This window comes from Octopus bimaculoides, chromosome 19 (assembly GCF_001194135.2).
Source record: "Octopus bimaculoides isolate UCB-OBI-ISO-001 chromosome 19, ASM119413v2, whole genome shotgun sequence".
Lineage (NCBI taxonomy): Eukaryota > Metazoa > Mollusca > Cephalopoda > Octopoda > Octopodidae > Octopus > Octopus bimaculoides.
In genome coordinates this window covers 53530068-53547621 of record NC_068999.1, presented here as the reverse complement: position 1 = coordinate 53547621, position 17554 = coordinate 53530068, and the positions used below count along the sequence as shown (strand labels likewise).

The 17554-nt window shown below is 37.4% G+C and overlaps 1 protein-coding gene across 5 annotated transcripts in view; it reads left to right on the top strand.

The window, feature by feature from the left end:
• Positions 1–17554, top strand: part of LOC106875413 (histone deacetylase complex subunit SAP130) — a 56156-nt gene that overhangs the window by 18471 nt on the left and 20131 nt on the right. For 4 of the 5 annotated variants that reach the window (XM_014923537.2, XM_014923535.2, XM_014923536.2 and 1 more), the window contains exons 2-7: positions 1194–1327; positions 9914–10089; positions 12676–12748; positions 13756–13806; positions 15056–15379; positions 16203–16461. In XM_014923537.2, the coding sequence (XP_014779023.1) occupies positions 1270–1327; positions 9914–10089; positions 12676–12748; positions 13756–13806; positions 15056–15379; positions 16203–16461 (941 nt within the window). In that variant the 5' untranslated portion in view covers positions 1194–1269. The remainder of the gene's footprint in view (positions 1–1193; positions 1328–9913; positions 10090–12675; positions 12749–13755; positions 13807–15055; positions 15380–16202; positions 16462–17554) is intronic. The other variant, XM_014923538.2, reaches the window with a different exon arrangement.

Below are 17554 nucleotides of genomic sequence, written 5' to 3'. Positions count from 1 at the left end.
ACTACCATTTCGAAACAATAAGATTTTATATTGACTAATTTATTTAGTGATCAATAATTTTTTTTTTTTTTTCTCATCAGGTTCAGCACAAAATATTTTATGAAAATATTTGATAACTTTGTTTGAAATGAAACTTTTTTTTTTTTTTCTCGTGAATTTTTTGTCTAGTGATTTTCTCCATGTTTTATTTTTCGTATTTTTTTTTTTTAATTTCTCTTCTCCCCTTGATGTTATTTTTTTTTTCTTATCCCCTTTAATATTATTTTCATCTTCAGGGTGGAGTTCATCAATTAATGTGATCATATCATCTCAGTTAACGCTTCAGTTCATATTTCAGATTTACCTAAACAAATAAGTTTGATTGTTAATTGTTAAATTTCTCTCACTCCAGTTTGTTATTTCTGTCTGGTTTATTTATATATATATATTTTACACCCCTGGTTTATTGTATTTTAATATTTGTAGACATATTTAAGGTAATATTGAAACTATTATTACTGTTATTATTTTTATAGGGGTGGGAATAAAGGAGGTTCAGATGTTACTCTTATTTAATTGCTGGTCTTTCACTTCTACAATATTTTTTCTACAGAAGATTGTCTTTTAACATAGTGACTTTAGGAAAGCACATTAACCTCTCATGAGTTACAGAAGTTTTTGCCTACATAAGTTACCTTCTGTAATTAATTTATTAACAAGAAGGGAGCTCTATTAAAGCTGTAACACTTAAAAAAGAAAAGAAAGGAATTAAATATTAAGCTATAGGCATGAGCATTTGAATATATTTGTAAATGATGACCAGTAAACGTGTCTCCTATCTGATGAGAAGAATAGTTTATTTGTATATATGTATTGCTGTTGCCTGGTTAGAGCTGGCTTAGGGTCTGAGCTTTGTTTCATTGGATGTGAGTATAAAACCTAATTTAACTCGTGCTACCCTTTGCCTCACTCTGTTTTGTATTCTCTCATTTTGAATGTACATGATATTTCTCAAGCTCCATTCACACTGCATCATTTGATAGTCCACCTACATGGGGGACCAGCCACCAGTTTGAGCAAAGTGCATGTCTCCTGTTTTGCACACCTGTATTCTTGACAATTTAACCTGTGATGTTGGTCGCGTTGAACTGCCTCCGTTCCTTTCATAGATTCATCTTCTAAGCTTTTTTGTTTCCTCGTTTCGCTGTTTATAGGCCATACATTCAGTAGTTCCCTAATACGCCCACAAGCCGTCTCCACACGAAAAACAAGTCACGACCTTTTTTGGTAATGCCTAAGCAGTTTCTTGGCTATCGGAAAGCAGAAGGATGCCCTCAAAAAAACCAAGGTCAGTTTCTGCTTCTAGTGGATGCCTGTGGCTTTTACTGGAAGCAGTTAACCCTTCTTCTTCACAGCGTGCAGTTTTTCTCTGCCAGATTTCCTTTTTCATTCAGCTTTTGATCTAAAACTGACACAGACTCTATCTGTACCTCTCTCTACATCCTTACTAGTTTTCAGTATAAATCTTAGTGTTCACTGACTCCTGCCCCACTCTTTCTCACATGTCACAACTATTCTTTATTAAACTACATTAACATTGTTTGCCTCTTATTGTTTTATATATATTATTTTTATTTAATTAATTTCTTTTACTCCTTTTCCCTGCCATCTTATTAGTTCTGAATGTAGTTGAATGAATGTGATTAAATTTATTTTTATAAATAGATTTCTTAACATTTTAACCAGAATAACTCTGTAGGACCTTCTTAATGAGTACTAACTTTTGTAGTAATAGTTAATGAAGTGATTAGTTTAATTAATGCTTTCTGTTACTTACAATTCATTTGATTGAAATAATCTTCAGGAATTTTCAGGTCTATAATTATTACTATGAACTATATGTATGTATATGTGTATGTATGACTGAATGTATATATTTATGCGTTAATGAATGATGTATGTGTACACACATTTCTGTACTGAAAATGTATATCTGTGTATATGTCAATGTGTGCCTTTTTACTAAGCCCAAAGTATTGCATCACTTAGTGTTTTGCTTGTACAATTTGGTCAGTGAACAGAGGGAAAAATTCTCTGTAATATCTTTGACTTCATAATGAAGATCACCGAGATCATGCACCAACCATCCCTTGGAAACAACCTGCATCAAACCTAAGTAAATTCAAAATAAACTACAGGTGGTTGATAGGTTAACTTTCCTCAGTGGGTCACTCTCATGGGCAGTTAGTATTGATGAAGAGGTCACCAACAGAATCTCTGAAGCTGGCACTACCTTTTGGCTATCGAATAAGGTGTGGGAGTGCAGAGGAATCAGAGCTCATCACCAAACTCACGGTCTGCTGCACAGTTGTTTTTACAACCTTCTGAACAGTCAGGAGAAGAGATGCATGACATCTCAGTCTTTTCTCATATGAAGTGTCTCAACAGCATCCTCTGCTTCCATCCATTAGCAGGACTCTGCTGAAATCTCTAGTGAATTGTGCTGCATATGTCAGTTGCCTGCCAGGCTGTAGCATCCTATGCTAGTTGCTTTACAGTGAACACTATCAAGGAAGGTGTGCTGTTGGGAAACAAAGGAAAAAGTAGGTCAACTGATTGCATCCTCCAAAGGGCTCAATGTTGTATTTGCCCTAAATTGAAACTAGTGTGCTCTGATTGACAAAGGAGCCAAGATAGCTGAAAGCAAAAGAGCACTGCTGCTGAGAGGCATGCTGTACTTTTGGATACATGTTCTACTTGTGAATGAAGATTTCTGGCCAGGGTAGGCCACATAAACCAGCACTGGAACCACCAGACCAGTCGTCTAACCCATCCTTGAATCTTGATCCTCTTCAAAAACAGAGGATGAATGTATGCATGTTTGTGTGTATGTGTGTACATACATGTGTGTATATATTTGTATGTAGGAAGATTATATATAATACACACACACACACACACACACACACACACACACACACACACACATCACCATTTAATATCTTTTTTGCATGTACTGTGTTGTGCTCCAGTGACTACTTTGTCATGACTATGGTTGAACGTCCTTTCTAACACTAAATACTTTACTGAGTGTACTTGATGCCTTTTTTCCCCCCATGACATTGGCACTGCTGAGGTTGCCATGTAACTTGCTAGATGAAAGAGCCCTTTCACTTAAGAGGAAAGTGGTTTTATACTGGGTGTTGAGAAGTTGAAAATATGAGAGAAGAGAGATGCAGGGCTACCTCATATAAGGGTGGATGGAGTGGAGAGCTGAAAAGAGAGAGAGATGAAGGTGGTGGTGATGATTTATTTGATGACCTGGAAGATGACAGCCAGAATCGCCTCCCACCATCAGTGGTGCCTCAGAAAGATCCCAAGACAGAGTGATATATGAAGCCATTCTCCAAGCAGCAAGAGTAAGTCTGCTGCATGATGAATGAGACTGGCTGGACACATACGAAGACCGCCAGAGGAGAAATATGGTGATGATGGGCGGGAAAGGGTGGGTAAGGCTTGTAAGAGTGAGAAGGGAAAGTAAAAGAACCATATAGTGACAGAGCTGGAGGTGGTTAGAAGTACATAGGAATGAGTGTAGTAGGTGGAAAAACGATGGTGGTTGTGGTGTCAGTGGTAGCTATTATGTATGGGTGTCATAATATCTGGTTAAGGAGGTAGGAAGGGATGACTGGTAGTACAGGAGGTGTGATCAATGAAAAATGTGAGAGGGGAGGAATGAAGTTAAGAATGAGGGGTGAATGCTAGAAGAAAATTATTCCAGGGATAGAGAGATCACTTTTAGCAGAGAAAGGGATGAAATATGTTCTCATTTAACTACAGCAACAATGATGGAAAGATGAATGTAGGGAGATGATAAGGCTTGACAGTAACGAGTTGGGTGAGGAACACAGTTGTTTGTATGTATGTGTAAGTACCTGTATGAGGATGTGCAAATATGTGTGTGTGTGTGTGTATATATATATATATATATATGTGAATGTATGTGTTTATGTATATATATTTGTATGTGTGTGTGTGTGTGTGTATGCATATATATATGTGTGTGTGTGTGTGTATAAAATGTATACTTACGTTCATTCTTACACACAAAATCATTAACATGTGGCTACTGACATAAAATCTTAATGGTCAGAATTTGTCTGGCAAACAAATCAACGTGACTGTTGAAGTATGAAGCTTACATAAAAAAAAAAAAACCTTCGACAAGAAAGTCTACATGAATTCAACCAGTTTATAAAAAACACTGATGCTAAATACATTCAATTCTTGGAAAGTTGAATATGAACTTAGGAACTTTGTTTCAAACCAGCTGTAAAAAAAAAAAAAAAAAAAAAAAAAAAAAAAAAAAAAAAAAAAAAAAAAAAAAAAAAAAAAAAAAAAAGAAATGGAGAAAATTCAAGGAATCTAAATAAAAAAAAAAAAGATAAAAACCTTGGACACAGTTGTGTATTCAGTGAAAGATATATATGTGTATAAATATACATGGGTGCAGGCTTGGCTGTGTGGTTAAGAGGCTCGTTTTGCAACCATACATAATAATCCATGGGGTTACAGTTAGGCAAATTAGGAGGCCAGAAGGAAAGAAAGAAAGGTAAATAATAAAAAAGAAAAAGAGAAGATATGGGGAAGTGAAATCAGGAGGAGAAATGAAATATAGAATGTAGTAAGGGGGAGGGGACAATGAGACGTGTTAACAATATGAGCTCTGGAAAGTAGCAAATATATGTATCCAAATGTTAGAGGAGGTAAGACAGTCACAGAAATTCTCCAACAACCACTTCTAACTTTTTTCCAGAAGTATAGCAAGGGGACGAATATTGCTGCCACACATATGACCTTCCAGCAGCAGCAACAAACCCTCTCCAGCCAGATATTCATCAGTCTCCAGCAGCTTCATGTAGCCATCTGAATTGAACCTAAGACCCTTGTCAAAGGTGTGAGGATTAATTCCAGTGTGTAGACACTAATAAATCATCAAATTTAGCCTGAATACCCATGTGTATGCATATACATATACCATGTATTTTGATGCATATATATATGTGTGTGTATACAAACTCTCACACACACATGAACACTATGAAAGCCCCAAAATCTTCACAAACTGTTTCTCAGTGTCACGTGACTTCATTGGACAATTGCTATAGTATTGAATTATGTGAGTATATATATATATATATATATATATATATATATATATATATATACACTGTAAGATTATATTATTATATTACAATATAATCTATTGGATGTATGTGTGTATCTGTATATGATACACCAAACATGTTTTCTTTAGTAAAACATGTCTAAAGGACCAGAAGTATTTTTGATCTTTTATTTCAAACAATAACTGCCTGAAATCCAATCAGCTGGATTGCAGAATTGGTAGTGTATCAGACAAAATACCTTGTGACATTATGCTACATCCCTTTATATATTCTTATTTCAGTTCTTGTTAAGGCTTACTTTAATTTTTTCCCCCTTTCTGAGGTCAGTAAAATATAATATTAATTGATAAAATAAGCTCTGGGATTAATATAATTGATTATGCCCCAGCTTGGCCACTATACAATGAAAGAAACCATGAAAGAAAATCTATCGTGGACTACAGTTAAACTCTTGAAGGGATCGACCCCAACCCTTTCTAGCAACACACACTCACAAACAAAATCACACATATATTAATATCTATGTATGTTTGTACATGTATAGACACATACATGTGTGTATACAAAGTGTATCCAAAAGGAAACCAAGCTTTCTAAAAATGAAGTCATTGCTCTACTATTTAATTAGATTTGTCTCTTTTGAATGGTATATCATCAACTGTTGATACATTATTGAACAGTAGCTTTCCAATCAAAATGATCAGATCAGTGCCAGCTTCATAACTGAGTGACCCCAACATGCTTTCTGTGGTCCCAACAATGATTCACACTAATGTGACAAACTGTTTTTCTTTCAACTTCATAGCCATACTCCCATGTAACACTTTTCAGAAAATTTTCAAACAACCGTTAAGTGGCATTTTTTTTTTTTTGAGGTGAGGGAAGGGGTCAAATTTTGCAGCTGCACCCTGTGTTTTCAAGTTTACTTTTAAAGTCATGTGGGAGTAGACTAATTTTTATGGATGCCTACTTCTCTAGTATCTTCAGGACCAGTCAGGAGGTGACCTTATTCGGCTTTTTAGGATCTTCTTTGGTGGATCGTCTGATTTGGAGTCCTGCTCCCACTCATGGCATTGTAGTGTAGGGCACAAACAGTCTTCCCCTTTAGGCCTATTGCAACTTCAGAAAAGTCTCAGAGCTAGTTTTCCCCAATTTGAAATTAGAATTTTGTATAGACATGTTTCTCTTTTAAATTCTTCATTAGTTGACTTGTGACAGGATCTAGGGCATACTTTCATTCTAGCCTGTGTTGGTTGATTGATGTCTGACTAGTGTGGTGTGATGTGTTGGGCATGCTGTTTTAAAGGTTCGGTTTCTTTTTGGACAGATCTCTCTCAAAACAGTTTTTCATTCAGGACCCAGTGATAGTTGCAGTTAATTGTGGTATTGTTCTTTAAGAGTTAAGTTTAGTAAATGTTAGTCTTTTGTGCCTTGTAAATAAAGTAGTTTTATAGAGTTTTGTAAAACATATGTGCGTTTGTGTGTATACGCATACACACAAGTATGCATGAGCACACATACATATGCATACATATATTTGCTTCTCTTTTATGTTTCTATTTTAACAAACTGTTACAAAATTGCTTTAGGTTTGTGGATGAAAGGACTGTGTATATGGCTTTTAAAGGCCATCTAAAATCCATGGTTGATGATCTTGACGCTGTTAAGATTTGTTTTTGAGCAGTCGCACATTGATGTGCTCAGAAAATATGCAAAATAGGGAATCTAGTTGGATAACATTCTGTGGATGAAGAGCTGGGTGTATAGTTTGTGCAGAGCTTAAAGTTGGAGTCAGAATATGCAGTAAGAAAGGTAAGTAGTAAGCTGTGAAATCAAACAGCCCTAAAGAACAGAAGCCACTGTTGAAGATGTAGAAAGAAGGGACAGTACATCCTTTTGTTAGAGTCTGAAATATGTTTGTGAATAACTTTATGCTAATTAGTCGAGTGGCTTGTCTTTGGATGCAGTGAAGAAAGCCTTTGTATGTGGTGGTGGTGGTGAGGGGGCAGTTATAATTGGCACTGGTGTAACTGTGTGGTTAAGAAACTCACATCTAACCATGGGAAATATTTCTTTGCTTACAAACAGGTGAGTGTTGGTGATAGGGAGCCATCCAGCTGTAGAAAATCTACCTCAACAAGTTCTGTCCGACTCATACAAGCATGGAAAAGTGAATCTAAATGATGAGGATGTGAACAGTACTTCAGTATGGGTTTCTTCTAGGCTTTGTGTAGGGCAATGGTTCTCAACCATTTTTCACCTGTGGACCCCTTTGGTTCCTATTCTTCTCAGGTGGACCCTTATAATCAATTGATGCTTAAAAAGTCCTATTATATTTTTATAATTGAATATTATTAGGAATCAGATAAAAACATTTTTTGAAATATTTTATGTACTATAGAAGTGTAACCAATTTATTGCACAAATTTTAACAAAATCTTATATGGAACCCAGTTGAGAACTACTGGTAGTGCAGAGTTATCAACTCTGATAGACGCTGATGTATTTTCTCCCCCTCTCGGGACGGAGGTCAGTCACTTTGCTTGTGAGTAGTTGCTGTGATGAAGATCTCTTTGTTGCCTTTCTCACCTCCTTTAGCTTTCATCTGTTCTCCTTATTTGTGTCTTTCTCTCTTTCTCTCATTGCTCTTTTGTTTGTCTCCTTATTTTCTCTCATTTACTCTTCTCTTTAGTCCAGTAGTTCAACACAAGCTAAATGGTCAGTATTTCATATCGCACCAGGCCATTGTTTATAGGTTGTGTTCCCTTGCGTGGGATTCAGCCAGTACATTGATCTGCAGTGAGTAGAGCCAAAGTGGGCCCTATGAATATCTGAAAAGTTATTTTACTCCTTAAAGAAAAATTAATAAAAATTGACACCATTCTCTGTTTTTGAGAAGATTCCTCTGGACCTGAAGGCAAGCTTGATTTTACAAAACCTGTCTGCAAGGTACTGACTATGCTGCTATTAAAGTCAACCCAGCTGTAAATAAGCACCATGGGTTGCTGCATGCTGTTAACTGAAGTATCTTAAGACAGTAATTTGTTAACTTTGCTTTGTGTAGTCCACACATCTTTTTCCTGAACAGAAGATGGCTTGGTTTAGTAGTACTACTGCTGTAGGTGACCATTGTACAGTATGAGTATACCCCTGACAAGCCAGATATCTTCTGCAATCCAGTTTTGATTCATGCTTGTAGCTATTTCAGATTAGCTTATATTAATAGCAATTAGAAGGCATGGCTGACAAAGCTGGACACAACCCACTCCCTCCTTACTCCAATACATAAACAGAAGCAATTGCACTCCTTAGAAAGCTTTAGCTTCATGTCTTGTTAGTGAAGGCAACAGGAAATAATTGTCTTTATTCTGTATTCTTCTTAGACACCTTAATAACACTTAAGCAAATTTATACTCCAAACCCCAAAACTCTGAGATTTAAGTAGGTTTCTCTTGTTCATTACTGCAAATGTGTGTGTGTGTGTGTGTTTGTGTGATGAAACTTGAGCCACAGGATTGTTTCGCTGCACCATATGTAACTGCTAAGAGGCAAGAATTCAGGTTATAGTGACATGTTTTATTTGTAATGGTGACGTAAAGCAATTTCTAGTAGGTGGTGATTCTTATGTTATTTGATCATATTTTTGCAGTTACTATTATCAACACCATCGTTGTCATCACCACCATCTATGTCATTGTCACTGCCCTCAGCATGCTATGAAAATTGGGACAATAGAGATTAGTATGGCATCTACACAAGGATAAAACAGACAAATTTCTGATAAAAGAAAAAGCTGTCAGGACTTATTATAAACTGGCCTTGTGCAAAAATGAGGAAGAACTATTATTATTAGATGCAGCAGAATTTTTAATTAGTGAACAAGTTGCAGCTTTGAGTGATGAAAATCTTAAAACAATGTTCCAAATAAATGTGTAAATAGGTGTAGTGGCATTTTGTCCGTCTTTACGTTCTGAGTTCAAATTCCGTCAGGGTCGACTTTGCCTTTCATTCTTTTGCAGTCGATCAAATAAGCACCAGTTGAGCACTGAAGTCCATGTAACCAACTAGGCCCCCTCCCTCAAACTTGCTGGCCTTTTGCCAAAATTTGAAACCATTATTATTACAATTATTAGGTTGGTAGACTGGCAAAATTAAGAACAGGATCAATGTAATCTACTAATCTCTCATCTCAAAAATTGTAGGCCAGTGTGCCCCTGAACCAGAAACAGTTAATATTATAAGGATGTTGGGTTGGCAGAATCCAATGTGAATTTTGATGTTAAAACATCAGGAAAACTGCCATTCAGTAATTCTTCTGAGTTCAAATCCTGCTGAGGTTAACTTCTCTTTTCATATGTTGCTGGGTTAATTACAAAGTACCAGTCAACTACTGGGGTGGATGGTATTGACTAATCCACTCTCCCTGAAAATGACTGAACTTCTGCTAAAATTATTATTATTATTATTATTGTTATTTGGGTGGTGGAATCTGCAAAAATCGGAGCTATTGGCAAAATACTTTGGGTTATTTTGTTACATATCCGAGTTCAAATTCTACTATGGTCAGTTTTTTTCTTTTTCAATACTTTCAGAATCCATACGTACTAGTCATATGGTGCAGTAACTCTAATTGACCCCCTCCCCATCACCTTGTGCCTATGTTAGTTGTTATTTCCATTGTTTTTCTTTTTTCTTTTTTTTTTTTATTAATTAATCCCTACCTTACTGTTTCTCATTTCTCACAGGTGAAGACATGAATAACCAGCCTTACTCAGGTGCAGAAAGACATGTCGAGAAAGTTCCACATTCTGGGGTGGAGACCTCTCTTTCGTCCCGCGTCTCTGCTCCGACCAGTCGGCCAACTCATGTCTATCCACAGCAGTCACAGCACCATGCTACCGATCATATTAATACATACACAGTAAGTGATAAATCTTCTGTTATTTAGTGTACTACTTGCTACAAGTTTCTTGACAATTTGCATTGTACTTGTGTCCAACCTATGCCAACATGGAAAATGGACGGTAAATGATGATAATGATTAGCATGCCAAGTGAAATGCTTAGCAGTATTTCTTCCGTCTTTATGTTCTGAGTTCAAATTCTGCCAGGGTCGATTTTTGCCTTTCTTCCTTTCGGAGTTGATAAAATAAGTACCAGTTGAGCACCAGTCATTGTAATCAACTTGCACCCTCCCCCAAGGTTACTGGCTTTGTGCCAAAATGTGAAACTGTTATTATTATAGATGATGATATTAAGGCAGTTGAGCTGGTAAAATTGTTAGCATTTAACATAATATTTACAAGCATTTCTTTCTTCTTACATTCTCAATTCAAATTCCATCTAGGTTATCTTAACCTTTTGAGGTTGGTAAAATTGAAATCCCTCTCTTAAAATTGCTGGCCTTGTGCCATAATTTGAAGCCATTATCAGTATTATTCTTGTGGTAATGGCGAGCTGGCAGAATTGTTAGTATGTTGGATAAAATGCTTAGCAGAATTTTGTCTGTTTTTATGTTCTGAGTTAAAATTCTGCCACAGTCAACTTTGCCTTTCATCTTTTCGGGGTGGATGTATTAAGTACCAGTGAAACACTGGTGTCGATGTTATCGACTGGTCCCCTCCCCCCAAATTTCAGGCTTTGTTCCTTTTGTAGAAAGGATTATTATTATTATTATTAGTTGTAGTAGTATTAAGATGACAAGCTAGCAGAATTGTATTGAACCTATTTAATGGCAATCCTTCCTGCTCGTTCTGCTCTGAGTTCAAATTCTGCTGAGATCAACTTAGCCTTTCATCCTTTTGGGTTTGATTAAATAACTACCAGCTGAGTAGGGAGTGGGAGAGTGGCATCAACTAACCCTCTCCCCTTAAAATTACTGGCCTTGTGCCAAAATTTGAAATCGTTATAAGGCAGCGAGCACTGGGAGAAATGCTTAGCAGTATTTTGCTTATCACTATGTTCTGGGTTCAAATTCCACCGAGGTCGACTTTCTTTCATCCTTTCAGGGTTAATGAAACAATTACCAGTCAAGTGCTTGGGTTAATCTAATCGACTAGTCCCCGTCCCCCAAATTTCAGGCTTTGTACCTAAAGTAGAAAGGATTGTTATTATTCTTCTTTTTATCTCGGGTTTTGTTGTAACTCCTGGAGTTTTTCATGCGTAGCAGGCTTGCTGCTGCAGCCTACAGTACCATGCTATCTGTTCAACTAATACTTTCCTGATTATTCTGGCCGTGCCAAGAAGGCAAACCTTTTGTAACAGTTCTACTGGGCACTCTATTCCAATTTCTTTTATATTCCTCTTGGTGCCTTCTGCTGTCTTCAGTCCCCAGGGACCCAACAATAATTGGCGCTATCTTCACCTCATTTTCCAAGCCGGGCTATTTTGTACTTAAGTGGGTTGTGTACATCTATTTTTTTGCCTTCCTTCTTGACTGTTTGTGGGTCAATATTATTATTATCATAATCATTATTTTGGGAGCAGTGGATTGGTAGGATTGTCAGAAAAAATAAGCAGTATTTGGCCTGGCTCTTGTCATTCTGAGTTCAAATCTTACCAAGGTCAAGTTTACCTTTTTCCTCCTTCCCGGGTTCAATAAAATAAAAGCACCTATCAAATACAAGGTTCAATATAATCGATCGTTACACTCCTCCAAATTTCTAGGCCTGTGGCTATGTAAAAAAAAAAAAGAAAATGATTATTAAAGGTGGTGGATTAGCAGACTCAGTAAAGTGTCAGTCACAATACCTTGAGATGTTTAGTTATAGCTCTTTATATTCAGAGTTCAAACCCTGAAGAATGATGAATAACTTTGGACTGTACCCATTTATGTTTGTGTCCTTGTTCCAAGTTCAATTCCTTCCTGGAGTCTTAAAAATAATGAAGCCCTAGTTACGTTCTGGTGTTCTACACCTTTTCAAATTCAGAAATCAGTATCTGTTACTTAGAACTATGTAACAATCCACCTGGTTTGTCACGCTAAGGGAAGTAACTCAGTAAAGAAAGGGACTATATTGTTTGTTGTTGGTAGTCCTGTTAGGAGTGGGAAGGACGTTCGTTATAATGCTTGTATCTCCCTATGCTGCAACAGAAGCCAGTACATTGAAACCAAGCCGAAATAGACTATGGAACCTGATATGGCCCCAGGCCTTGCTAATTCCTGTCAAACCGACCAACCTATGGCAGTATGGAAAATTGATGTTAAATGTTGATGATGATGATGATGATGTTGCTGACATCACCCCTACTATAAACAAATGACCCTTGCACTTGCTACGACCAGCACCATCACTATGATAAGCATCACCATCACCTGCAGGATTGCTTCATAGGTGGGAGGGCTGATATAGTTGTCAACAACCTGACTCTACAATAGGTCTTGCTAGACTTGCAACTAGCACTTGTGAGTGACCTGTTGTATTTCTCCTCATACTAAACTCATAATATCAGAGATTCTAAAGCTGTTTGTTTTATGTTATTTCTTTTCTCTTTTCTCTCTTTGTCAGAAACCTGCAACATCCTTACCTGCTGCCACCCATTCTTCGATATCAAATGTGTCAAACATACTTCCAACAGGAGGTAAATCACCTACTACTGTAGAGTTTGTGTGTTTCTGTGTGCATGATAGTCTGATCACAGCAACTAAGCTGAAACTTTGAAATCAGTCAAACTTTCCTTGTAAAAATAATGCATTCACTGATCCATAATTATATTTCATAAGCTTAAAGCTTATAAGTGATCACCGTATATCAACGAAAGGAAATAATCTAATATTGGGGCATATAAGCCCTTGACAGAAAAAAAGTGGGTTTTCCTTTCTTTCGATGTCCCAATATTAGACTATTTTCTTTAGCCAATACACAGTGATCACTTATAAGCTTTAAGCTTATAAAATATCATTTACAGAATGTGTGTGTGTATATTCCAGTACTCCAAAGTTGTATGTAGATGTTATATTTCTGTATGGTATGCATAAGGGTTGTAAAATACTGGAAAATGTTCTTTGCAGAATAATTACATATCAAAACAGAAAATTGGAAAGACAAAATGTTGGTATTACTTATTCATCATTGGCTCAGTGGTTAGAGTGTCAAGCTCACAATCATGTGGTAGTGAGTTTGATTCCCAGACTGGGTTGTGTGTTGTGTTCTTGAGCAAGACACTTTATTTCACATCGCTCCAGTTCACTCAGCTGTAGAAATGAGTTGTGACGTCACTGGTGCCAAGCTGTATCAGCCTTTGCCTTTCCCTTGGATAACATCGGTGGTGTGGGGAGGGGAGGCTGGTATGCATGGGCGATTGCTGGTCTTCTATAAACAACCTTGCTGAGACTTGTGTCTCGGAAGGTACCTTTCTAGGTGCAATCTCATGGTCGTTCATGACTGAAGGGGGTCTTTACCCTATACATGCGTTTCATTTTGCTAATAGGAGTGACAAACTTGTACATGTAGGAGAAACATGTAAGTCATCTCCTATTAGATATTTTTCAGACTGTATTAAATGGTATTAGTTGTGAAATGAGCCTGTTGTATAAATATATATATATGTGTGTGTGTATGTTAAAAGTCTCGTTCTTCTTATTTCAGTGAGGGCTGTGGATGGCAGAATTGGTAGAGCGCTCGGCAAAATGCCTTCAGGTATTTCACTTATTTCATCTATGTTTTGAGTTCAAATCCCACTTATATTTACATTACTTCTTATCATCTCAAGTTTGATAAAATGCTGAGGTGGTCTGGAGTGGTGATTCAGTCTAGTTGACTGCACTCACCCACAGAATTGTGTCGCTTTGTACCTATGCCAGATATATAACCAAGACACTATAGCATAGATTAAATGCAATGCAGTATTGTATTTTGTCCTGCCTTTGAAGATTTCAAATTCTGCCAGAGTCTGGTATGTTTTGATGGATCACTCTACACATACAGACACAGGCAGGAGCTGATGTATGCACACTCACACTCTCACATAGATGCACACACACACACATTTATAAATACATAAATATGTTCATATGTGTGTATATAAATACATACATAGATGTGAAGGTGCATGGCTTAGTAGTTAGGGTGTTGCACTCACGATTGCAAGATTGTGATTTTGATTCCCAGACTGGGTGTTGTATTGTGTTCTTGAGCAAAACAGTTGATTACATGTTGCTCTAACGTGTGGGATATTGTGCACCTGTACAGGTAACGTCAATTTGATGAAGGAGTGAGCTTATGTGAGCACAAACATTTGATCACTATAAACAAATCATCTGTGTGGTTCAGTAAGAAATTGCAGAACCCTTAAATGTTGCCTAGCAATAGGAAAGTTCATGATGTATGCATGTATCATCATCACCATATGTCTGTTATCCGTGCTAGCATGGGTTGGACGGTGTGACCAGAGCTGGCTAGCCAGAGAGCTGTACCAGACTTCTGTCTGATTTGGCATAGTTTCTACGGCTGGATGCCCTTCCTAATGCCAACCACTTTACAGAGAATGCTGGATGCTTTTATGTGGCACTACTTGGGCACTTTTATGTGTCGCTGCATGGGTGCTTTTATGCATGGGTGCTTTACATAACCAGGAGGATCGATATTAACAGTTTTGCTGTGGGGTAAGGGTTTTCTTGAGTATAGCCATATCTATATATATTTATAGAAATCTCAAAGATGTCATTATTTTTTAACGATTTATTTCTAGAAACAAAATGTCATTTGATTGCATTTAAGTACTTAATCTAGTATTTAGTAGACATGCCTTATGTAGTTTTTAATGAATAAACCCATTTGGACATTGTACTGATGAGTAGTGTCTGCAAAGATAAAACTGTATAATTAGGGGTGGTTATTTACTTTTGAGGTGTCTCTCCTCCAATGTGTAAATTCTGTGTGCTTTCAGTAACCATCTGTAACAACGTCGATGCTCTGAAGACCTGCAACACCTTAAGTTCGAGTGGTGCATCCAACATTCATGTGCCATTTGCGCCTCAGACCAGTGTCCTGCAGTTGGCTACCACGACAGTGCCCACGGTGGTGGAAACCTCTTCAACAAACCCTTCCATGTCTCTTGCTGCAAACTCTCCTGCATTTCGAAGCAGTGGTGTAGGAGGAGGGGGCGGAGGTGGTGGTGGAGGAGCTGGAGGAGGAGGGGTTGTGTCCACATGTGGTCAGTCAACACCAGCAGGGCACCATATGCCCACATTTACTTCTCATTTACCCAGAGGTAAGTCACTATTTCAGTTGTCTCTGTCTGTCTGTCTCTCTTTCTGTCATTTGCTTGTCATTGTCCATTGTTGTCATAGATTACCTGTGCATACATAAGAATTAAAATGTATTTTATATGTGTACATTATATTTGTGTGTGTGTGTGTGTGTGTGAAGGCATAGCCATGTAGTTGAGAAGCTTGATTCTGAAATGGGGTCTTGGGTTCCGTCTTACTATACAATGCCTTGTGAGTGGATTTGGGAGATGGAAGCTGAAAGAAACCTATCGTGTGTGTGTGTGTGTGTGTGTGTGTGTGTGTGTGTGTGCATAAATTTTATGTGTATTTACATTTGAGTTTCTTGAGTTGTTGAGCTACAAGTAGTGAAGTCAAGAAATCATTTACTGGTTTTGCACCTTTAAAGTCTTGTGGAATGAGTTCCTTTACTTAACAAAAAAACAGGTATGTTTTAGCAATAGGAAGGTTATCCAGCAGTAAGACATTCACTATATATATATGTACATACAAGGGGGTGCTGTAAAGTTCTTGGCTTTGGGTAAAAGAAAATACAGGAGGATCAGGTAATTGTGATTTTATTGAACATATTTATTCCCTTCTCAGATTCACAGTTATTGCCATGGTCGTTCAGTTTTTCTAAGTCCTGTAAAAGAATTCCGATGGTTGAGCCTCCAACCAGACCTTTCACGATATCCTTAAAACCAGGAACTTTTGCAGTACCCCCTTATGTGTGTGTGTGTATATGTATATAATGTAGACACACATATAAAACCTTCTGCTTAGTTGAACTCTGGTTAATTTCCATTTCCAATTGCGTTTTGCTAGGTGCAGCTGCTGCGTCTGCTCTGTCTGTCCCGAAACCCGGTTCAAGCATGTCAGCCGCCGCTGCTGCTACAGTGATGCGTCCCAACCAGCCTTCTCCCATTCTCAGCAACACTAATGTCTTCTCTCAGATGAACCGGAACTCTCTAATTTCAACGATAAAGCCCACAGCCCCTACAGTTACAGGTCCACGTGCTAACCAGCCGAGTATGGCAGGTGCAGCACCCACCTCACAGATCATTTTGCGATCGGAAAAACCAAGGTATGCTTTGTTGAGGGTTTTTTTTTAAACATATTTTTTAACATTTTTTTCTTCATCAACTAAACAACTTTGCTCTGTCCATAGCAGTTTCAATGATCACTTGGAGCTGTCATATTATTAATGCCTCTACTTCACTTCAGAAAAGTGTGAACTGCACAATTTCTTATAACTTCATTCCCTACAATAAGGAATCCTTTATATATGTGTATTTTTTTTTTTCTAGTGAATATTATTTTTTAAAATTACTTGGTTGCTTTTCATTGCACTTCCTCCTCACATGACTACTCTATCTTACACTATTTTCCACCTCTCTCGTTACTCCTTTTCTTCTCGTTTTCTCTTTGTTACCTTCTTTTACCACTTTCATCTCTCCTTCTATTCTTTTACTCTTTTACTTGTTTCAGTCATTTGACTGCGGCAATGCTGGAGCACCGCCTTTATTGTTTAGCTTTTTTTTCTTTTTCTTTGATATTTTGACATTATTAAGGTGGCAAGCTGACAGAATCGTTAGCATGCTGAGCAAAATGCTTAGTGGTATTTCGTCTGTCTTCACATTCTGGGATTCAAATTCCACCATGGTCAACTTCACATTTCATCCTTTTGGGATTGCTAAAGAATGTACCAGTTGAGTACTAGGGTCAATGTAATCAACTTACCCCCTCTCTCTTGAATTGCTGGCCTTGTGTCAAAATTTGAAATCAATATTTTGGCATTATATTAGCTTATGCAGATAATTATGCTTTTAGCACTCTCAGAGTTCTTTGTTGTTATCTTTACTTCTCTCTCTCTCTCTCTCTCTCTCTCTCTCTCTCTCTCTGTTGTTGCTGTTATTATCAATAAAAAGTTGGTAGATAGGTAAATTTGTGTTGGACAAAATGCATTGCTACACCCACCCACCCCCACATGCTTTCGTGTTCTGAGTTCAAATTCTCTCAGGTCTCTGAGGTCAGCAAAATAAAGTACTGGGGTCAGCAAACTTCGTCCCTTGCCAGCATTTTTGGCATTGTGCTTACACTAGAAACAATAATCTATACTTTTCTTTATATTATCATTTACCCACTTGGTTATCATTATCAACACTTCTCTCCAAATT